The following is a 23,760-nucleotide window of genomic DNA, read 5'->3' as shown; positions in this document are numbered from 1 at the left end:
ATAAATCATTCTGATGTTAATCCTCATTACTTTTCACAGTCTCTGAGTTTATCAAACAAGCAAGATAAAACAAAACAATATATTCTGTGTGGAATTTATGTCCTGCTTTTGGGCTTGTCAGAGGCCTGTGGACAACATGACGTTGGGTCCTTCATCAGAGATTACTTGGGCACCTGTGCTACCTCTGCTATTCTGTGAATGCAAACAATATTTAAACAGAATTTGCTGCAGCAGCAAAGTGATCAGCAGGGCTCAGTCCTTCCTACAGATCCCTTTTTGGGGCATTAGATGAGTAGAATTGCTGCACATCGAGGCTGGAGGAAGGAGCAGTCTCTGGATAGCATATGCTGGCCTGCCTCAGGCAGCAAAATGTCTCGGAACAGCCCTTGACTTGAGGTGGGACTCCACATGATTGGATGGCTTCCCACATGGCAGTTCAAGGAATGCTTCTTTTAATAAATGCTTCCTCATGTGCAAAGGCCATTAGTGGGATTGTGCCCCAAGCACCAGCATGACCTGAGCCAGTGTGGTGTAGTGGTTAAGAGCAGTAGTCTCGTAATCTGGGGAACCGGGTTCGCGTCTCCGCTCCTCCACATGCAGCTGCTGGGTGACCTTGGTCCAGTCACACTTCTCTGAAGTCTCTCAGCCCCACTCACCTCACAGAGTGTTTGTTGTGGGGGAGGAAGGGAAAGGAGAATGTCAGTCGCTTTGAGACTCCTGAAGGGGAGTGAAAGGCGGGATATCAAATCCAAACTCTTCTTCTTCTTCTTCTTCTTCTTCTGAATTTTAGGGTAGCCAGGTGAAAAATTAAACCAGGCTCTTGTACCTTTCCTCCTGCCAACCTAGCAGTTCGAAAGCACGTCAAAGTGCAAGTAGATAAATAGGTACCGCTCCGGCGGGAAGGTAAACGGCATTTCCGTGTGCTGCTCTGGTTTCCCCAGAAGCAGCTTAGTCATGCTGGCCACATGACCCGGAAGCTGTACGCCGGCTCCCTCGGCCAGTAAAGCGAGATGAGCGCCGCAACCCCAGAGTCGGCCATGACTGGACCTAATGGTCAGGGGTCCCTTTACCTTGTACCTTTCATAGTTACGTAGAAGAGGAAATGCCAGCAGGTGTAGCTTGACATGCAAACTAACTAGATTGCTAAACATGGTTGCAATGCAATTTGTACGGCAAGCTACACTTGTTCACATTTCCTCTTCAACAAAACTATGAAAGGTGCAGGAGACAGGTCTTCTTCTTCACCTGGCTACTATATTGAACCAAGGTTGGCTGGCCTCTGGTGCAGGACCTTCTCCGCAGCGATGGTGCCTGAATGTTGGAACACCCCACCCCACAGCGAAACTCAGCAGGCCCACCCTATTGCGATCTTTGGGGAAGTAGTGAAAGTTGCTTTTCCCCCCAGTGCACAGATATTTAGTTTATTTGTCATGTAAATATTATTTCAGTCTCAGAAGGTGGAATTCAGCATCACACCATTACAAACATTCCCTCTGCATGTATAAGTTTGCCAGACAGAATGACACCCCCCTCTCCCCCCCCCCACATGCACTTTTGTGGGGGTTCACCCAACACCCTCCCTCGAGCCAATTTCAGGGGTACGGAGGGCACCTGGGGAAATTCCTGTTGCACAGGTTGTGTTGATGGGGTCTGTCAGGTCAATCCCATCCACTGTGTTTTGATGGGGAAACATGGTGGCTATCATGGAAGGCTTAGAGAATGGGTAAGCAAACTAAGGCACGGATCCGGCCCAATCGCCTTCTAAATCCGACCCGCGGATGGTCTGGGAATCAGCGTCTTTTTACATGAGTAGAATGTGTGCTTTTAGTTAACATGCATCTCTGCGTTATTTGTGGGGCATAGGAATTCATTCCCCCCCCCCAAAAAAAAAATTATAGTCCGGCCCCCCACAAGGTCTGAGGGACACTGGACCTGCTGAAAAAGTTTGCTGACCCCTGGCTTAGAGGGCACACAGTTCGAGGAGCCAGGCAGGAAGTTGTTGCCTTTCTTCAACATGTGCAAGACAGGAACAGGAAAACTCTTGACTCTTTGTGCCCCCTATGCAGCTAAGTCTAGTGCCACCTAGTGATTAACACGTACAGTTGTGCTATCCACCAAATTCTTGTGGGTTTTCTTGATTATAATGGTGTTGTTTTTGCTTTAACCTTTAGCAATAGAATGGTATCCATTCTTTAAACACCCCCTCCAGGTTATGTTTTGTTCTTGTTTTGTTTGTTTGCTTTTGTTTGCTTTTGCAAAGCCGTTAGGTGGGATACAAATGTCAACCATAAAGAAGAAAAATGTGGATATATATATATATCTTAAAAATAAGGGGGATCTGTTTTCCTCACCAGTGCAGAAAGGTTTTAGTGGAAATACAAGGAGCTGCACCAAAGAGAGATGGTTAAACTGCCTTCAACACTAGGACCTGTGCTTGCTGTTGATGATGCGCTGGTGTGTTTTCATATAGTACTTCCTGTTACATGTCTGCTTACCTGTTGCTGTTCTGTTAGGTTTCCAACCTGCTTTAGCTCTGCCTTAATATATATTTTGCTTCTTCAGGGTTTGGTCCCTATTGTGCCTTCGTTTTCTTCTTCTTTTCCCTCTGCTTAAACATTTCACAGCTCTTGTTCTGCCCCTGCTGCTGGATGTGCTCAGTTGGTGATATATGCAGAATTCGATTCTCCCAGATTTTGAGGATGCCTTCCCCAAAGCTTTGGAGCAGTGGACACAGTGCATCAGCCTTTGCCAACGTGGTGCCCTCCAGATGGTTTTGGACTACAACTCCCATCAGCCCCCGCTGATGCCTGGAGGGCACCAGCTTGGTGAAGACTGCAGTACATCAGTGTGTTTGCCTTGATGCTCTCTTGGCAGGCCTGACACCATCCGAGTGAGGAAGGAAAAAGCGGTATATATAAATAAAATACAGACATCACTCAGTTTCACACATTCATTTGTTTACATATGTGCACATTTAAGATTAAGGCATTCAATGAGGGCTTGGGAAGAATCTGACCCAAAGGCAAAAAGAGTCAATATTATCTGTAGTGTCCATCATGTATTGAACAGATTCGGAAACCTAGTTTTACTTGGGTCCCATGAGTAACATGCAAGACAAAACAGTAGGTGCTAGAAAACAATTGTCTGAATCCAACCCAAAGGTACTAATTTTGGAAATAAGAGAATTTCAGGACCCAGCTAACCAACAAAGGACCTTAAGTAACAGGACCAGTCTCCTTTCTTGTGGATCATGTGAAAGGACTTCAAAAAAACCAAACCAGGCTGTACCTAGAGGTATCCCAGTGACCCATTACAATTCCTCTGGTTGACTATTGGCAGGTGGGGGAGATGTCCACCAGAAGCTCAAAGGTTGCATAAGCCCATCCCTTATCTTAACCCTAACACTGCAATCCTATACAGTGCAATCCACCATCTGCCGCCACCACCAGCTCCAAAAATCACCCTCCTCCACCCCATAATGATGGGTATGTGTGGGGAATGGTCTGTTCAAATCCATGGGATTTCAAGTCTATTTGCTGCATTGAAGGCATAATTTGGTGTGAGGTCCTTCTCTACTGCCACACACAAATACCCCCACAAATCCCCACCCTGCGTAGCGATTAGGCTTAGGAAGAAATGCTGTATGTATTTTGAGATGAGACCTTCTTTCTTAGCCTAATTGCTGGGGGTGGGGAGAGAGAGGACTGAGGAGGAGAGATGCTCTTCAAACTGCATGAGGCCTTCAGGCTGCAATCCTAAACACACTTGCCTGAGGACTCAATGAATCTTACATCAAAGAAGGCATGCGTAGGATTGCACTGTGAACTTCTGCTTTGTGATATAGGCAGCAGATCTTGTTGGAAGTTAAAATGCTTGAATAAATCACATGCTAATTTTGCATCTTGTATGTATCCAAACTAGGGATGGGAGAGAAATTCAATCTAAATGCAAACCTACCTAAATTTGCACTATCTGATGCAATTTCTGAGCAAAAACATAGCCAGCCTTCAGAATTCGCAAGTCCGAATTTTTCAATGCAGTTCTCTAAGTGATGTATCTGCTTGTAAAGTGTGCAGAAAAATGCATTTATATATGTGTGTGTAAAAATTAACAAATAAAAATGCATTGCTTTGCAAAAAAAAAAAGTGTGCATGAGGCAAAACTGCATACAAAAATGAGCATATCGGGAGAAATTCAGCATTAAAATACTGGTGAATTTTCTGGAGGACTTCTAAAAAAAAATAAAACTTCGCAAAATGACGGGGAAATGTGGAAAACTGAACTTAAGAAGAATGAGAAACCGGGAGAAACCCAAATGGACAGATTCACCCATCCCTAATCCAAGACATACTAGCAAATCCTATATACCGATATATCCAAATATATGGATATAGACCGCTTGCTGCCTGCTTATGTGCAGGGCTTTTAGCTAGGTGACCACGCAGATGTCTGTTTTGACCCATTTCCTAGCCATGGTTTGTCCTCTATTCATACTGCAGGGTACGAAATTCCTGGGTGCCAACCTGCCTATGGCAACCTAGAATTCTCCAGGGCAGGCTCGCAAAATCTTCACCTACCCTCTGGGACAGGTAATTAAACAGCGATGTTTTGTCAAGTTGATGTTTTCTCTTGTAACTTTCTGCTGTTGCTTGTTTTTTGTTTTGTTTTTTAAAAACTCCTCTCTTCCCCTGCCAGCCATTTGCCAGCCGCTCAGATAAAAGATGCAGCGTTTTGGAAATTAGGGACCCGACAACAGCCTCGCTTGAATGTACGCGCCACAGATTTCATGGCAGCACATTGCAGTAATTAATACCAGCACGCGATACGTGTTGGCAAGAACGTTGCTTCGTAGAAAATGTTGCTTCATTAATCTGCGAGATCACAATGGACAGCAGCAGCTCCATGTTTGGGTTGCTCTTGCGAAAGACACCCTCCATGTAGTTGTGGCTGGTCCTCAGTGAGACTAGTAGGACGATGGAAGCAGGAGGCCTAGGAGTAGATGGAACCAAATCCAGCTCATTCTAGCTTTGTCTTCCTCCCTGCTTCCATCCAGTGCAATACTGAGATTATGGCCACATTCACACCATACATTTAAAGCAACTATGGTAGCACTTTAGTCCTGGCTTCCCTAGAAGAATTCTGGGTGCCTAGAGAAACCCCCATTCCATTCACAGTTGCAATTCTGTGGGACAGCCATTGTGGCCTAGTGGTTAGAGTGCTGGACTGTGACCTGGAAGACCAGGGATCGACCTACTGCTTAGCTGTGAAGCTCAATGGATGACCCTGGATCTGTCACTGCCTCTCAGCCTAACCTACCTCACAGGGTTGTCATGAGAATAAAATGGGGAGGAGGGGAATTACGTATAGCACCTCAAGTCCCACGGAGGAAGGAAGAGATATAAAGGTAATACGTCATAATAAATAATAACTCGCAGAGTTTCCTGGGGAAAGGGATTGATTGGTAAACCACTCTTGTTATTTGTCACTCTGGAAAAGGAATCAGAGTCTCTTAAAAGTTATTAAAAGTGTGGGAGCAGTCTTACCCCACCCGGTCAGTTGGCAACCGTAGCATTGAAAATAAGCACTTCTCAATATCACTGCTGTTGGACTCAAGCCATCTCTTCATAGCCAGAGGTTGGTTGGATGGCTTACTTTATTCTTTTTAGCTGTCTGCTTTTTTTTTTTTTTTTTTAGTGTTTACCTTTAATCTCTGCCTCCCAGAAATTTGGTTCTCTGTGTGGAAAAAGTAGCAACAGAATAGCTCCTTGGTTCCTTCTAGGATTCCATTCTCAGGGAACTTATGCAATAATTCGTTTCTTTGGGCAGGTGAGGAGGATGATGACATGCTCCCTGTTTCTGGTGCTCGTCATCAGTGTTGAAAGCTGTGGCCGTTTAACATGTGTCTATGTATCTATCTGGGACGCGGGTGGCGCTGTGGGTAAAAGCCTCAGCGCCTAGGGCTTGCCGATCGAAAGGTCGGCGGTTTGAATCCCCGTGGCAGGGTGCGCTCCCGTTGCTCGGTCCCAGCGCCTGCCAACCTAGCAGTCTGAAAGCACCCCTGGGGGCAAGTAGATAAATAGGGACCGCTTACTAGCAGGAAGGTAAACGGCGTTCCGTGTGCGGCTCTGGCTCGCCAGAGCTGCGATGTCACGCTGACCACGTGACCCGGAAGTGTCTCCGGACAGCGCTGGCCCCCGGCCTCTTGAGTGAGATGGGCGCACAACCCTAGAGTCTGTCAAGACTGGCCCGTACGGGCAGGGGTACCTTTACCTTTACTATGTATCTATCTAGTTTTCGTTTTCTGGTAAAAGCTTTAGAGGTACAATTCAAAGTTCAGCATGCACTCCTTCATTGTATAGCTCCCATCATATTCTGAGAAGGCACATCTTTACCCTTGTCTATATATGTATGTACATATATATATGACTGTTGCCACTCTTAGCCCTTCCCCCATATTCAACCAACCCCACCTCCCTTTGCACCACATGCACCCCTTGTCTATTCTTGCACTGCCTGACCCACCCCCTACCTTACCCCCACAACTCACAAACCGCAGATCATGATGGTGCCTTACTTTTGGCAAGAGATATGCCTTATTCTTCTGAACGTAAAATACTTTAACTGGTTTTAACATTGTGTTGTATTGTTATTGTTCTTCTTAGGCTCAGACATGAACATACAAAAGTTTTATTTTTGGTGGGAGCAAGGAAGTTTGTATACACACATCAAAGGCATCTGAGCATTTCACCGAGAAAGAGAATTTCTGTTTTTATGTACTGAAATTGGTCTTTTGGAAATACAATACACCAGCAGGGCAAAAAGGTTAGAAAGTTACTGAGGAAAGGAATAATTTGGGTGTAATATTGTATTGTTTTTATCCATCCTGGGACCTTATGGTGAAGGACAAGTAAGAAATCCAAATAAGAATGATGATGATGATGATGCCACTCTCTTCCTTTTCCTATCAGATTACCAGAATTAGGCAGCCTGCATCATCTAGTATAATTTGAAGTGAAATCCACATTACAGAGGCTCAGAAGGCTGATGTTTGACAATCCCAGCTTCCTTACGTGTCCAGCCTACTTTAGATTCCCTTAGTCATTGTTGAATTTGGCAGCAACTCCCCTGTATGTCTTGGTCTGAGCAGAGTAATTTATCTTCCTCCAGCATGCAGCTTCACCTCCCCCAGATATATAACCCTCAGAACTGTCTCTTCAGCAAAACCAGATATCTTGTTAATAAAAACTAGCAATGCATTATGAAGACTCCAGGTCAGGTTAGCAATGGCGTTCTCTCTGTTTAGAAGCCTGTAGCGCTCCAGGCTTTCTTCTCACAGTGTTTTATTGCTGGGGGAACATGACTCCTTTCCGTGCCATGAAGGCACACAAGGCCACCTAGCCCAGAATCTTGTTCTCAGTGGCCAACCTAATGTCTAGGGGAAGTATTTTTAGGTTCAGAAAAGTAAAGCCAAGGGGATGGTGTTTCTCCACTGTGAGGAAAGCTTGCGAGCAAGAGGTGACATGATAGAACACAAAATTATGCATGGCATCAAAACTGTGGCTGAAGAGGGGCTTTTCTCCCTCTCTCGTAACACTACGGCTTGTGGACATACTGTGAAGCTGAATATTAGAAGATTTAGGTCAGATAAAAGGAAGTCATTCCCACAGGACGCAATGGTGTCCACAAACTGGGATGGTTCTTGAAGTGTAGGTATGTTCCCACGAAGCAAGGCACAGAGATAACAGCAAGAACCTTTATTTGAACTAACAGAACTGGACAACAGGGGCAAAGGAACTACTTATATACATTTCTGAAGGCCTGGGCCACTCCCACTCTCAACGTGATTGGCTGTCTAAATTCCCAAGCTGTGAATCATAACTCACGAGTTTAAGGGCCAATGGCAGTGGCCCACATCCTGAAATGTTCTGTGATTGGATATCATGTATCGAATCAGAACACAGGGGCTCAGAATCCTTAGTCCAGACTCAAGCGCAGGGAAATGCTGACCACTGAATATATAACAGAGGAGTGGTCAAACTCCTGGGGAACAAGGCTATCGATGGCTACTAGCCACTAGCCTCCACAGTTGCTTCTGAAATACAAGATGCTGGAAACCACAAGAGGGGAGAGTGCTCTTGTGTTTGAGCCCTGCTTGGGCATTTCCCACAGGCATCTGGTTGGCCACTGTGAGAACAGGATGCTGGACTAGATGGGCCATTGGCCTGATCCAGCAGGCTCCTCTTAGGTACTTATGTTCTTAGAAGTCTCTTGTGAAGTGGGAGGAGACCAAGCTGTAGATCCTCTATGCCAGGCACCCCCAAACTCAGCCCTCCAGTTGTCTTGGAACTACAATTCCCATCATCCCTGACCACTGGTCCTAGGGATGATGGGAGTTGTAGTCCCAAAACAGCTGGAGGGCCGAGTTTGGGGGTGCCTGCTCTATGCTCAAGAGGAACGTTACCTGCAGAAAGCCAACCCTTGATCATTATCTTTGTGTTGCTATGCATTCTTTTCAGGATTTAGACGGGAGGAATCTTTTCACTGTTTGCCATTTGCTATTCATGTTAAGGTTTTTTTGAAATGCATTTTCTGAAGCTCTTTTTTTAAAAAAAGAGCAGCAAAGAAATCTATTAAAAAAAAAAGTGTGCAAATTCAGGCCAACAATAGTTCTGTGTATTCTTATATATGCACTTGACTTCATTTCATCTCTGCTTTACTTAACCAAATTACCTATTAGAAGCAAACTGGCTGTAGCATTGTCAGCTGGCCAGGGGGCAGCGGGGTGGAGGAGCTCACCCTGACCTGCTCTTGTGTCTTTAATAGCAGCTAGAGTTAAGGAAACCAGGAGGTCAAACTGCTATTCTCATTAGTTATGACTTGCGGCCAAATTCTACATGCAGGAAGCTGACCCTGGTGGAAGTCTGCCCCAATCAGAAATGGGCACGGAGATAAGCATTTTCACCTCCAAATGTTTCCAGGAGAAGCTGCTATTAAAATCCCAGCTATGGGAGCTGCTGAAAACTTAGCAGCCTTAGCTAAACGCTGTCCCTTTTTTGCTCAAAGAAACAAGAACCCTTTTGCCCATTCCCTGCTATAGGAACACAGGAATGTGCCTTATACTGACCACCAGATCTCAGATCTCACCTAATTCACTCCTTTTGAAACAGCCATCCTTCAAAATTTGCAGTTCTCTGAATTTTGCAATGCCATTCTTCAGCCAAGAGAAGTCTACAAAAATGCATATACCATGGTGTGTGTGAATGCATATATTAGGAGAAATAAAATGCAATGGTGCATTATTAGCGTTTTTACTGGTCGCCAGTTCATTTCCGGGCTCAATTCAAGGCACTCACATTAGTGTTTAAAGCCCAATATTACACAGTCCCCAAATAGACCCTTCTCCTTCCCTACACATCCTACTGAGAGCTAAGATCAGTGGAGGGAGCTGTCTTGGTTGCTCCACTGCCCTCAGAAGCTCAGGAAGGGTGGCTCAGGAGTGTGCCTTCCCTGTGGCAGCTCCTAAGTTGTGGAACACACTTCCCACAGAGGTGAATTCTAGCACCTTCCTTGTATAGCTTTTCGTGAGTTCTTTGCACTGGCTTTTGATACTTTCAGTGCATGTTTCCGGGACCCACCTTATCTCTGTAATTTTAAGTTGTCTAAAACTGTTGTTAATGTTGTTCTAATATTAATGTTGTTTTTCAATTGTTGTAATTTATTATTTATACCCCGCACATCTGGCTGGGTTTCCCCAGCCACTCTGGGCAGCTTCCAAAAAAATATTAAAATACTGTGATACATCAAACATTAAAAGCTTCCCTAAACAGGGCTTCCTTCAGATGTCTTCTAAAAGTCTGGTAGTTGTTCTCTTTGACATCTGGTGGGAGGGCGTTCCACAGGGCGGGCGCCACTACCGAGAAGGCCCTCTGCCTGGTTCCTTGTAACTTGGCTTCTCGCAGTGAGGGAACCGCCAGAAGGCCCTCGGCGCTGGACCTCAGTGTCCGGGCAGAACGATGGAGGTGGAGACGCTCCTTCAGATATACTGGACCGAGGCCGTTTAGGGCTTTAAAGCTCAGCACCAACACTTTGAATTGTGCTCGGAAACGTACTGGGAGTACGTTAAAATACAATAGTCCATTAAACGCTTCCCTAAACAGGGCTGCCTTCAGATGTCTTCTAACAACAACAACAACAACAGGAAATTGTTTTGCAAAAATGTGTGTATAATGGGGAAAATATATATATATACAAAAATGTGTAAAAGAAATTCTCCTAGAATTGCTGGTGATTTGCAACCTAATGTGGAAATGTGTAGTATTGAACTTAAGATTGGAAATATGAGAAAATTATTTCATTTTTTTTAAAAAAAATGAGATTGGGAAAGTGCTGTCCTGTTCATGAGCATCACTGTTCATCTGCACTACATTTCTTCCACATGGTTGTACGTATATGGAGCTATACAGAGTGGGGGGAAGTAATTTGTGTACCCCTTCAGTCCGATGCCTCTTTGCTCCCATTTGAATATGTGCCCGATTTCAGCCGTATCCTGGTTCTTATCTGACTGGCACCGACGCTTAGGCAGGGCTCTTTCCCTATCTGCGATCCTAAGACTGGGGTGCAGAGCATCGACCAAGAAACCAACTGCAAGTGAGCATACAACTGCGCTATGACCCCTCAGTACCTGAGGTTCAGCATTCTGCGCATCATATTAATATGCCCAAACCCTCCTCACGGGAGGGAAGGGAGAGAAAAGACCATTTGTTCAAATGAATCTTGTGGAAGAAAAGAAACCATTTTAGTTTCGCGGCACCTACAGTGCACATCAGAATTCCCTCCCATTAAACATTAGAGAAGTACCATCCCTGTTGTTTTTTTGGTGCCTAATAATAATAATAATAATAATAATAATTTTATTATTTATACCCCGCCCATCTGGCTGGGTTTCCCCAGCCACTCTGGGCAGCTTACAACATACCTAAAAAGATAATAAAAACATCAATCCTTAATCCTAATGAAGACCTTCCACTTTCAACAAGTCTTTTAATGTAGGGATCTTTCCCAGTCTGCATATCAATAAGTAACTGTTTTTTTACTGCTTGTATATTTGCCATCTTAGACTTCTTTGTGAGCAATGGTGGGATATAAATTTAAACTGTAGCTCATGTAAGCTGTAGATGGTGGGTTTTCCTCTCTAACTAGGGGAAAGTATTGCTTTCCCGGCATTTCCTTAAGTCATCGTCACTTTGGCACCTTTGAGTATTTTCTTCAAAACAATCCAACCGTCTTTATAATCCCGCTTCCATTGTGATACTGTTGTTGTTGTTGTTGTCCTTTTTATCACAGGGGTGGAGAACCTTTTTATTTCAGACCAATGGCCATATTTCCTTCTGGGCAACTTTCCGGGAGCCCCATGCTAGTGGTGGTTGGGCGGGGCTAGAGACGAAAGTGGGCGGGGCAGAAAATATCAGTTTTACCTTTGTGCCATAGGCCAGCTTCTACACACACTTCCACACTGCTCTTTACCCGGATAACACTGGAGAAGGATATGAAATAGGACTGAGAAGGGGTGTGGCCAAGGAGGGGTGTGGCCTATAGAGAGTCCTGAGACCTAGATAGAGCACCCTTTTCTTAGCATGTTATTAGGTTTAATTATTTTTTTAACCTTATCATACATGTACTTACCACTTAAGAAGCCAGTGTCTCATCTGACTGTAACTGAGAGCTACCAAAAAGCAGCCTGCACAAAGGGACCTAGAATTTATTTATTGTTTCCATCCTTTTCATTCATTTTAGGCCTTCATGGCTGCTGTTCACTAAAGCTTGCTGAAGTTGATGGTTCTTTGGGCCTAGGTTAGCACAGTGGGGAGGGAGAATCAGTAAACATCACCTCCCCGCTCCCCTTTCCATTGGTGGGAGTCTCCTTGTCATCAAAGAGCTTTCCATTTATGGAAGATCTCTTTCCATGAAAAGAAGGGTTCAGTTTTATCCAGCCCCTTGCCTTTTGTGTGCAAAACGTCCCAGATCCATGCACTGTCATTTCCTATCAAGTAACCAGACTGGAGGGATGCGGGTGGCGCTGTGGGTTAAACCACAGAGCCTAGGACTTGCCGATCAGAAGGTTGGCGGTTCGAATCCCCGCGACGGGGTGAGCTCCTGTTGCTCGGTCCCTGCTCCTGCCAACCTAGCAGTTCGAAAGCACGTCAAAGTGCAAGTAGATAAATAGGTACCATTCTGGTGGGAAGGTAAACGGCATTTCCGTGTGCTGCTCTGGCTTGCCAGAAGCGGCTTAGTCATGCTGGCCACATGACCCAGAAGCTGTACGCCGGCTCCCTCGGCCAGTAAAGCGAGATGAGCGCCACAACCCCAGAGTCTGCCATGACTGGACCTAATGGTCAGGGGTCCCTTTACCTTTTAACCAGACTGGAAAAAGACTCCTATACTCAGGATATAGCCAAATGATCAGTGTGTTCTGACAAAAAGAGCCTCCTGCAGGTACCATTTTATCAGAAATTCCTTTCTGCACAGGAATAAGCTTTCAGTGTTCTAGCCCCTACCCTTCTGAATTCTCTCCTGTTCAATGTTAGACAGGTACCATCTCTGTTGTCATTTTGATTCCTACTGAAGACCTTTATCTTTCAACAATACTTTTAAAGTGAAGATCTTTGCCGATCTGCATATGTACAGGAATTGTTTTTTAAATGTTTTGGTCATTTTACTTCTTGTGTGTTTTCCATCCTGGGCTCCTTTGGGAGGAAGCGGGGATGAATTGAATAAATAAACAAATGGATAAATTGATAAATAATTGTGGCTGACACAATGGAGAGCCGCTGCCAATCCGAAATAGACAGTTCTGAGCTGCTTAGGCCAACATTCTGACTTGGGATAAGTCAGTTTTGTATGTTCCTGAGCGAATTCCAAAAACAAACGTTGGCGGTGATTTACATTTTCCAAATGTCATATAGCAGCAAGCCTGTAATCTTGATCCACAGGACAGCTATAATGACAGCAGTGCTGAATGTGAACAATTAAGAACTATGATTCATTATATTACATTAAAGTAGTATAATTTACGAAGACTGTGACCACTTCTGTCACCAGGACCTCCGTCAAGCTGTTAATCAGATGCAAATCTTTTGTCTTTCCAGCACGTTGCAGGAACAGAAGGGGGAACTTCGCAAGCGTCTCTCCTACACAACTCACAAACTGGAAATGCTTGAAACAGAATTTGATTCTACACGCCAATATCTTGAAGTAGAACTCAGACGTGCTCAGGAAGAACTTGAAAAAGTGACTGAAAAGCTGAGACGGTTAGTTGTTGAATTCACTGACCTTTCCTCAAAAGAAATGTCATATTTCACTTTAGGTAATTTGGGAAATGTTGCAATCTGCTGGAAATGCTGAAGGAGGAAATGCTAACATTAACTGGCAAATTTCTAAGCAACCAGCTTCAAATTTCTATGCAATTTCCTTCAGTAAATGGCCATATTTAATCCTCTTTTGGACCTTCAACATGGCCCATGGGCAAAGACCAAAAGTGAGTCTTTGACCCATTTTTGAGATTAGCGGCACAATCATATCTATGTCTGCTCAAATATAAGCCCCATGGGACTGATTCTCAAGTTACTTAACAGAGCGCTGCAGCCCTACTGGCTCATTTTAAGACACGCCAACACACTTTAATTTTGCTCATTGACCAGTAAGTACCAACATTTACCAAGACTGGAAGAAAAATAGCCTCCACGTAGCATATTCTGTCCCATCAGGAGTGGCTTATTATGAGGACCCCCATAATCATACCTTGAGTCTCCAAATCATTAGTAACTACTATCAGTAATGTTTTCAGAGGTCGCTGTGTTGTCAATAATGCTCAAGACCAGTGATGGAAAAGGTTCTGTGGCTAAACCCTTTCAGTTATTCATCCACTCACAATCTTTTTATTCTACCTTCCCCTAATAGTTTAAAAGCAGTTGACTGTCAAATGAATACAGACAGACAGGAAAACAAGTTTCGAACAATCTAATAGAACACCAAAAAAAGTGAGCAGCAAAAGAGTAGAACAACAAACAGTAGGTGACTCCTGAAGACGTGTGGAATTCGGGAAGGAAATGTGCTCAATATGCAGCCCATGGGTGGATATTCTACAGCTCAGGAGTAGCAAGGAAGAAGACCTCTGTTGCCCAGAAGATGGTTTCCATCTTCCTTGGCAGATCTTCTGTCCATTTTCAAAGTGGATGAGATGGACAGATCCGTCTCTTTCTGGCCCATGTCACTTTTGCATTTGTTCATTCTGTTTCATTTCTGCTTTTAAACCTGCAATTTAAAAGAGATCCTAACAAAAAATTCACGTCCAGTTACACATTTTGTAACATATTTTGCCTTGAAATCTATTGCTGTATTTATAGAACTGCATTGCAACATTTGGGGAAGTGGAAAAATCCAATGCGGCTAGCCATGTTCTGATCTGCGCATTCATCTGGGAGGCGCAGATCTGGTCGGTAGCGGGATTTGCAAGGTTCCCTCAAGGATCTCTAGCAGAGGGTGTGGTTGGTTTTGATTTATTTTTTGCTTTAGAATCAGAATAGAAGTGAAACTCTGAAGTCAAAACTCAGTTCCGAGCAAAGACCAAGCACCAACCCTGTCTCACATGGGCTTTCAGGGGATTTCACTTGCAAAAGTTTCCTTTCCCTCACAATAACTTCACCATGGGCAACATTTCTTAAGCTTCCACCTGAGTTCTGCATCGCCTCAGTAAGACTCCTTTGGGGGCTCAGTACTTCAAGAGAGGACACATTTTACAATCCCCTGCTGTCTTCTAAGAGACCATTTTTGCCATGTTACTAGAAAATGAACTTCACAGTGATGAGCAATGGGAACTGATCATAAGATTTGCCGTGCTACATCTTTTCAGTGGAACGCTGGGCCTAGGCTTTGGTTGTAGATCTCATATTGTAGCATTCAAAATACCGCACATTTAATCCAAATGTATTCCATTAGGATGATTTCTTTGAAATATGTTGGAAAGATGTTTTCCTCTCGTAATTGCCAACTGGGCAATCCTCATTCTGAAAGGTTGTCAGCCTGGAGCTATGCTGAGAACATTGTTACCTCATCACAAAAAGGGGCCAGGTTTTGCAGAGGACTGAAACTGTTCTCCGAAAAGGTGAATTTTTGACTTGGCGAAGCTAAATGACATGAAAATGCTTCAAAAAGGTGGATTTCGCCAATGCCAGAGCACTAGGGCACTACTATCAGTTTGTTTCATCTTCTCTTTTGTTTCCTCAGGGACATTTCATTATTTAAAAAAAAAGCTGGGTTTATATACTCAGCAGAGAGCTATGATGGGTGAAATATTATGGAGTCCATTTTTTTATCTCACCTTTGCTCCAAGGAGCTCTCAGCATAATACACAGTTCTCTCACTTCTTTACCCCCACAAGAAGCCTATGTGGTAGGTTGGGCTGAGAGACGCTAACTAGCCTAAGTATACCCCAGCTGGCTCTCCCATTTACCAATGTATATCTAGAATGTGTCTGTTTCCCAGCATCTACATGGCACATTCACTCAGGGCCTGAAGCAAAGCAGTAAATACACAAACACACACACACACACACCAAAATAAAGGTGCATAGTAGCCAAACCCAGCCAAATTATTGTGGCACCTGTAGCAGAAAATCCCACAATAATCTCTCCTGCTCCCCGGAAGTAAAAATACAAATCAAATAACTAATAATTAGCTGCGGCCTCACTTTGCCTAATGCCAGGACTAGCTCTGCATCAGTCTCTGCATTGGCATGAGAGGGGTAAACTGAAAAAGTATTAGATGTATACCTATAAAAAAAAAATTGCAAGAGTACTCACCAGTACAGAATAAGTGTACATTTTTGTTGTCCATGGCAGCCGTTTTGCGTTGACACCATGGCAAGTTTATGAGAAATGGCATCTGCATTTTACCCCCCCAAAAAAACCTCCAGAATGATTTATGTGTCAAGAGACCCATAAACTTAAACCTCAAAGCACCTTGTTACAAATCAGTTCTCTCAAAGACTGGGTGGGATTTTGAAGTCTGCAAATCTTAGCTTTCCGTTAATCAAAAAGGCTTTGCTAAGCGGCAGAAAGCAAGGATCAAATAAGCTAAGAAGCGTTAGTGGGGAAAGTAAGTTGCAATCTCTTATGCAAAAATTGACGTTAAACAGTGTGGTGCTGAGTGTGCAGAGGTATGTTAATTATATGATTTCATCTTTGTTTTAGGATACAAAACAATTACCTAGCCTTACAAAGAATTAATCAAGACCTAGAAGACAAATTGTACAGGATGGTAAGTACAGGGGATTGTTATATTACTATTCTATATATCTTTATGATTCTTCAAGCGCATAACATTGTGGCAGAGAGATGGCACTGAGGAACTTGCATTTAAGCTTTGACAGTGTGATCCTAACAGTATCACTGTAGGGCAGGAATGGATAGCCTGCAATGAGAGTTGTGGTCCAGATGTTAGACTGCAGCCAAGACTGCAGTGTTCGGGGAAGGGAAAGAGCCAGCAAAGAAGAAATGACCTGGGTTTCGTTTTAAGGATAGCCGAAATGGCGGTGGCAAAGATGGTCTGACTTCATATATTATTGATGGCATTGGTTCTGTGGGCCATTGGCTTGTCTTCTTATATCATTGAGCCTTTTTCCAGCTGAAAAGGGGTGTTTGGCTAGGCCTGGTATAAACACTGGGGCTTCTTGTCCTTACCTAGTCAACAGAGCAATATCCTTCCTTTCAGGCTCTGGCTACAGATTTAATGAAGAATAAGCTCCTGCCAACCTAGCAGTTCGAAAGCACAAAGTGCAAGTAGATAAATAGGTACCGCTCTGGCGGGAATGTAAACGGCGTTTCCGTGCGCTGCTCTGTTTCGCCAGAAGTGGCTTAGTCATGCTGGTCACATGACCCAGAAGCTGTACGCCGGCTCCCTCGGCCAATAAAGCGAGATGAATGCCACAACCCCAGAGTTGCCTGTGACTGGACCTAATGGTCAGGGGTCCCTTTACCTTTACTTACAGAGTGGGGAGGCAAGAGTCATTCAATATCTACATCTAACTCCCAACTCACCTTTTTTTTTTTCCCCAGTGCTGCAACCTGCTATTTTATTTTATTCTTTATTTAGGGGGGCAGGCGGGTTGATATCTTGGTCCTTTGGCCTGTAGAACCATCACAGGAATGGATCACAACAGACATATTATGCAAAATCAATCTGGCACACCTAGAGACATTGAAACTCCAAATCAATCCACATGGTCCTCCATCTCCCACAATATCTATCTTGAAACAAACTGAACCTCAGGTGGCTTGACACTTTTGCCCAGCTCCAAAATTTGCGGAAGTGTGAACTTTGAAGGATTGGCTGTGTTTTTGTTCATATATTGTTTCAGTAAGTATGACTGACATAGGTGAGCCTTTCAATGTGAACAGAATCAGGCTTCCCTTCTCCATCTCTACCCGTTGTTGGATCTAACACCCGCCCAGGAGCAATGGCAGCCTCCCAGACACTCCGGGGCATTAGTCTGGTGGTCACTCACTGGCAGGAACCCAGGAATCCTCCTCTGTCCAGAGAGGCCGGTGAATAAGCAGTCCCTCCCCTTGGAGAGGAACACACTCACTTGCTTCTGATAAGGCTCCATCCATCAGAAGAAAGAAGACAGTTCGTAGACTAGATCTACTTTATTAAAACTATACAAATATACACAAACATGCTGCATGTCTCGAGCAGCTAAGCATCAGAGTCATCGACTCATTCTCTACTCCAGTCCAGGAGCGGAAGAACGTAACTACAGCTCCACCCAGTCAGATTCAGCACAGTCTGGGAACTGGCTCTGACTTCCTTTCCCACGCAGTAGCACAACACGTGATGTTTTCACCAACCCAGCTACTTCCTGGCAGCTTGTGGGAACTGAAATCTCAACACCCGTTGCCTTCCAAGTACTTGCAACTATAATACCTATCATCGCTGGTCATTGGTCATGCTGGCAGGAGCAGATGGGGGTTGTAGTCCAGCAACATCTGGGAAGCACCAGGTTGGGGGAGGCTGAGTGAGGGTTTTGAAAAGAAATCTTAGACCCCAAGGCTCAGACTCCTTGCTCTGCAATAAAATTTACTGCATACCCTTAAACAAGGGGCTGTCTTTTACTCAAGGTTGCCTGCTTCTGCATGGGAACAGCAGTGACTTATCCTGCAGATTGTTGCGTAGGCAAATACTTATAAAGCACAAGGCACCTATAAAATGGGTCAAAATTCAAGGAAGAGACTTCAGAGTGTTGCTGTTTAAGGGAAACTCCCCCTCCCCTCAAGAAATTATTCTTGCTAATTTGTCACAAGGCATCGCCAAATTTAGATGCCTGACACAACTGCATCCCCTGCCGTGCCGTCAAACAGGATCATACAAAACAGTAGACCCTTCACTCCATTGTGTGAGATCTCCAGCTGGTGCGAAGGAGAACCTTGAGATTTTTATCAAAACAACTCTAATTGGGACCATGTAAGGAGGCCACCATGCCATTCTTCCTTTTAGTTTAGGAGTTTGAACTTCCTTAAAGTTTAAAAGAGGTTTTAAAGGTATAGTGTGAATGTGAGGCCATAGTAGGACCCTCTGTATCTCTGTTAGGCCCACACCCATATCTCAGGGATGTAGGACCTCAAGCCTAGGGGCCAAATATGACCCTGTAGACCACTCTAACTGGTCCTTCAGACTCTCCCCAGGTGACATACCCTCCTCAGCCACACCCCTCACCAGCTCTGCTTTGTACATCCCTTCAGTGTTTTTACCTAAGTGGAACTTGTCCTTGAGCTCTGGCAGAGAGCGCTTCTTGCTTGCCTGGAAGGAGGACAGAGAAGAATTTGTGAGTAGGTCTAGAAACATGATGTCATGAGGCTGGCAGGGAAATGCTGGTTCTCTGCAGGTCAGGAAAAAGCTAGGGACTTGGTATGCAATTGACTTTCATTCACCAAAAAAGAAAACACAGCGGGGTCTCCCTGGCTCGACTCCTTCAGCTTGAGAGGTTTGCTGGAAACTGACCTCCGGCCGCACCTTTCTCCTCTGGCCTCTCACTCTGGAGCCCTCTCCAACAGACGGAAACCGTGACATAGGGGTTGAGCTCCTCCTCTGGGCCTGTCTGGCCCTTTGCTCTGCACCATGCAGGACTCTCCTGGAGCAGGGTGTGAAAGAAGGAGAGCCAGCAGGACTGAGACTGTCCTGCTGCAGGATGGCAGATGTACCCTCTGATTCCTCCCTGCCTGCGTCTGCGCTCACATCGAGATGTTCAGCCTCCAGCTACTCTTCTGGAAGGGCCTTCTTCTTCAGACCCGCCTTGATTGCTCCAACCTCCTGCTTCCAGCACCTCCCAGCTCATCTCCTCCCCAGTGTCCCACCACCACAAGTCCTGTGGAGACCCAGTGTGGTGTAGTGGTTAAGAGCGGTAGACTCGTAATCTGGGGAACCAGGTTCGCGTCTCCGCTCCTCCACATGCAGCTGCTGGGTGACCTTGGGCTAGTCACACTTGTCTGAGCTCTCAGCCTCACTCACCTCACAGAGTGTTTGTTGTGGGGGAGGAAGGGAATGGAGAATGTTAGCTGCTTGGAGACTCCTTCTGGTAGTGATAAAGCGGGATATCAAATCCAAACTCTTCTTCTTCCTCATCTTTCTTGTCTTCCTGGAGGGGGGCTCCCAGGCAGAGGCTCCCACCATTCCTTCTCATTCAGCCAGTCCCTGACACATGACCGCTGTATAATGCGGAAATTAACATTTGTTTCTCTGCCCACTTTCACCTCAAGGCCTACCCACCATTGGCATGTGGCCTCCAGAATGCTGCCTAAAAGGGAATGTGGCTCTCAGACAGAAAATGGCTTCCCAAGCCCCTTGCCCTATCTAATTGCTAACACAACTTAACAGCAACCCAGGGCAAGAGAGCTTTTAAGGCATCCTCTGCTTGGCACGGAAGAAACTGTGGCAGCAACGACAATCATGCCATTAGGAGAACGTCTATTATTAGATGGCTCACTATATTTGAATGGGGTGTTCACTCGTGTTAATGATAAGGATTGGAGACTGCCTTTGATCTAACTGTGAATGAATGTTCCTTGTGTGACTTCCATGAAGAAATGCATTTTAAAATATTTGAGATTTATTGTCCTAACAATGATTATTATGATTTGAAAATCCACTGGTTTTCAAAGCCATGCTGGTTACAGTTCTTAAGTTTTGCAAAGGTTGCTTTGGCCCTTTGAGGAATTTGTCTTTCCAATGTTCCGCTCAGCCACCATCTTAGTATTAGATGTTGAGCGGATTGTTCTTTCCTATAGATTAATGTTGAACATCCTGGCTGCCATAGGAATTTTATACATCACTCACTTTCTCCATGTTCTGCATTCTGTTTCCGAGGCTTAATAACAGCATCTTGAATTACCTTGTCCAAGGGCGTGACAGGTTTATCTTTGTGACAAATCCCTGGAGGGTTCTATTACGCAATGTTTTATGGCACAACCTCTACCCACATATAACAGGCATAAACTATTCTTATGAGTTTGTTTTTATGCTCTCTCTGTCAATAGACATGCTTCACCTCAAAATGTCCTGGGACTGATCAAATCCTGCTGCAAAGAAGAATTACCAAATTCTAGCGGTATTCCCTGCCAACCATTCTCCATCAATTAATGAGAGGGGGAAAATACATTCAAAAATTATCAAAGGGGAGGGGAAATGGCAGTGAAATTCTCATAGGCAAGGTGCAGAGTTCTTTTTTATTAGCGATGTGCAGGGTATTCTAACAAAGCCCAAATTAACTCAGGTTAATTCTCTTCCCCGCCCCCCAATAAATTTTTATTGTTTTTCATTGAAATTCAAGAACAACATACAATAACAGTACAGTGGTGCCCCGCAAGACAAATGCCTCGCAAGACGGAAAACCCGCTAGACGAAAGGGTTTTCTGTTTTGGAGATGCTTTGCAAAACGAATTTGCTATGGGCTTGCTTTGCAAGACGAAAATGTCTTGCGATTCCTGGGGTTTTTTCCCCCTCCCCCCCTTTTTCCCAAGCCCCTAAGCCGCTTAACAGCTGTTCGCTAAGCCGCTTAACAGCTGATCTAAGCCGCTAATAGCCTTTTAGCAGCTAATCCGCTAATCCCTTAAGCCTTTAATAGCCGCTAATAGCCTTTTAGCAGCTAATCCGCTAATCCCTTAAGCCTTTAATAGCCGCTAATAGCCGCTAAACTGCTAATAGCGCTAATAGCGCTAATAGCGCTAATCCGCTAATGGGCTTGCTTCGCAAGACGAAAAAAACTGCAAGACGAAGAGACTCGCGGAACGGATTCTTTTCGTCTTGCGAGGCACCACTGTAACTTGTCCAGGAGTACGTTCTTATAAAGTTTCATATTCAGTACAAAGAACACAACCAATAGATTTATTTACGCATTTATCAATTCAAATTATCTCTTGTTAAAGATTATTGTGTTGAGGGTGGAACAGCAGTATTTTCCGTCTTACTTATAAAGGTAAAGAAAGGAGCCAATCTCACCCCAAGTATCCGTCCTTGAAGTATCTTTAATTGCTCCCTTGTGGCGAGCGAGGCATTCCGATACAGTCACATTCCAAATATTATTTAATCAGATTTCATTTGGAATTTCAACAAATTGTTTCCAATAGAAGGATATTGCTAATGGAGCTAAAAATCTTCATCTCTGCATTTTAGATTATCTTTTGATTTTGGGTCTATGGATAATAAGACGAGAGCTGGATTGGGCTGGGCAGGGCACTGTCAAGAAACTAGAGGGCAGGTTTCAGCACAATGCAACTTTCTACAGCCAACTGAATCAAATTTTGGTACATCTCTGCCCGCAAATTGGCCACACATTTGAACTCCCGATCAGGAAATTAGAATGCGTGTTTTCTATATATCAACTTAGTGAGTTCTGTTTTTCTAGAAAAATAGGTGCTGGAACTCACCATGAACGCCTCCCTTGTTCTCTTATAATGGCAATGGCACCCACTTGAGAGGTGCCAGAATTGAGTTCCGACTGGGGGGGAAAGAGCGCCGAACGTGGTGCTGTCTAGATGTTTTTGACTACATCTCCCATCAGTCCCAGTCAGCATGACCAATAGTTGCTAATGACAGGAGTTGTTCCATCGGGTCTCTGCACTTACTTGCCTCCAAGCCATCAGATGAGAGAATTTTCTCTCCAAATGTATGAAGGGGAATTGAAGATTTCCCACAGGCATCTATCTGGCTGGCAACTGCAAAAAGAGGATCCCCCCCCCCCAGTTTCATTTCACTTTTAATTTGTATGCCGCCTTTCTATATTACTATACGCAAGGCAGTTTACAGCAACAAAGTCTACAACAGAGAACGCATACCTTGCCACAATCTGATCCGATAAAAAAAGTCGTAATAAAACATGAATTTAAACTGGAACGACTTACATCAAATAAAGTAATATTCAATAATCTATTAGAATATAACAATACACAATAGAATTAACTCTCAGAACATCAGCAAGTATTTATTATTAGTATTAATATTATTATTATTTTATTGATTGATTGATTTCATTTCTATACCAATTTATATTTTTAAGAAAAATCTCAAAGCGGTTTACAGAATATTAAAACTTCAATAAAACATCAATAAAACAATATGAAGAAAGTCAAATATAGAGTATACAATCAAAGCAACATAATTAACAGAAAACTAAAATATTATCCTAAAGATTTCGAAATAGAGCATTACAAAGGAGGTCAACTACAGAATACATATTTAACACAAGCAATTAATAATTAAACAAACAAGTAATAATTATACAGAAATTCACTCTTAACAGTTATAATACTGTAAATAATTACTAAACTATGATCAATAAAAATAACTGTAGTCACAACGCATAAGATACCACAATACATACAAAGTCATGTAAAAGAATCAAATTGAGAAACAAAGACATACAACAATTTATTTATTTAGATGGGCCATTGGCATGATTCAGCAGGCCCTTATTGTGTTCTTATAAGATTAATGTTACAATTTCAAATGAAGTAAAAACATTTAAAACATTTTAAAACCATCTAAAAGTATTTAGAACATTTGAAAACATTTAAATGCAAACACATCCCCCACAGTTATTCATTTCACATCTGCCATGCCCAAGATCAATCAATGCCTGTGAACACCAGAATGTTTTTAAAATTCTCCTGAAAGTAAAAAAATTACCCCATGCCAGCCTGTTATAATGTGTAGTTCCACTCAAATATGAAATCACATATTGTGGTCATCATCTACGTCCATCAGAGAAAAGAAACCCCAATCTTCTAAGGAAGAAAAGCTATTCAAAAAATGCTTTGGGATGGGGAGAAATTTAATCTAGAATATTCTCCACTAAGGGCAAAGTATCCCTGAGTCCCACTTCAAATTATTGACTTTACTCTGGATGTTATCAGAAAATTCAGGGCTATCATCACCAAATGCCTAGAAAAATGAGCTTGTCAGGCTGACTCTAAACTTTGATTGTCTTTTGAGTTGCAGCTCCTCTATAGAGCCTATATTTAGGTCATCCACGCTTAACTTTCACAGGGCATACTAAAAAAAAAAAAAAAGCTGTTCTCAGAAAAGAAATAGTAAGCGAGATGCTTTAAATCACTTCAACTGCTCAAAGTCATCTTCAAAGTCGTCGCCCTTTATAAAAGAACAAAAATGCATGAGGTCTGCCAGCTTGACACTGCAAAAGTCTGGCCAACTTTC

At 43.7% G+C, this 23,760-nt stretch overlaps 1 protein-coding gene across 1 annotated transcript in view; it reads left to right on the top strand.

The window, feature by feature from the left end:
- Positions 1–23,760, top strand: part of BEGAIN (brain enriched guanylate kinase associated) — a 185,148-nt gene that overhangs the window by 94,687 nt on the left and 66,701 nt on the right. Inside the window, exons 3-5 of the mRNA XM_083440748.1 lie at positions 4,500–4,589; positions 13,146–13,307; positions 16,248–16,314. Of these exons, the coding sequence (XP_083296874.1) occupies positions 4,500–4,589; positions 13,146–13,307; positions 16,248–16,314 (319 nt within the window). The remainder of the gene's footprint in view (positions 1–4,499; positions 4,590–13,145; positions 13,308–16,247; positions 16,315–23,760) is intronic.

The sequence above is a fragment of the Podarcis tiliguerta genome (genome assembly GCF_965153285.1).
Source record: "Podarcis tiliguerta genome assembly, chromosome: 1".
Classification (NCBI taxonomy): Eukaryota; Metazoa; Chordata; class Lepidosauria; order Squamata; family Lacertidae; genus Podarcis; species Podarcis tiliguerta.
Note: the sequence above shows the minus strand (reverse complement) of the source record. Positions and strands in the feature narration are given on the sequence as shown.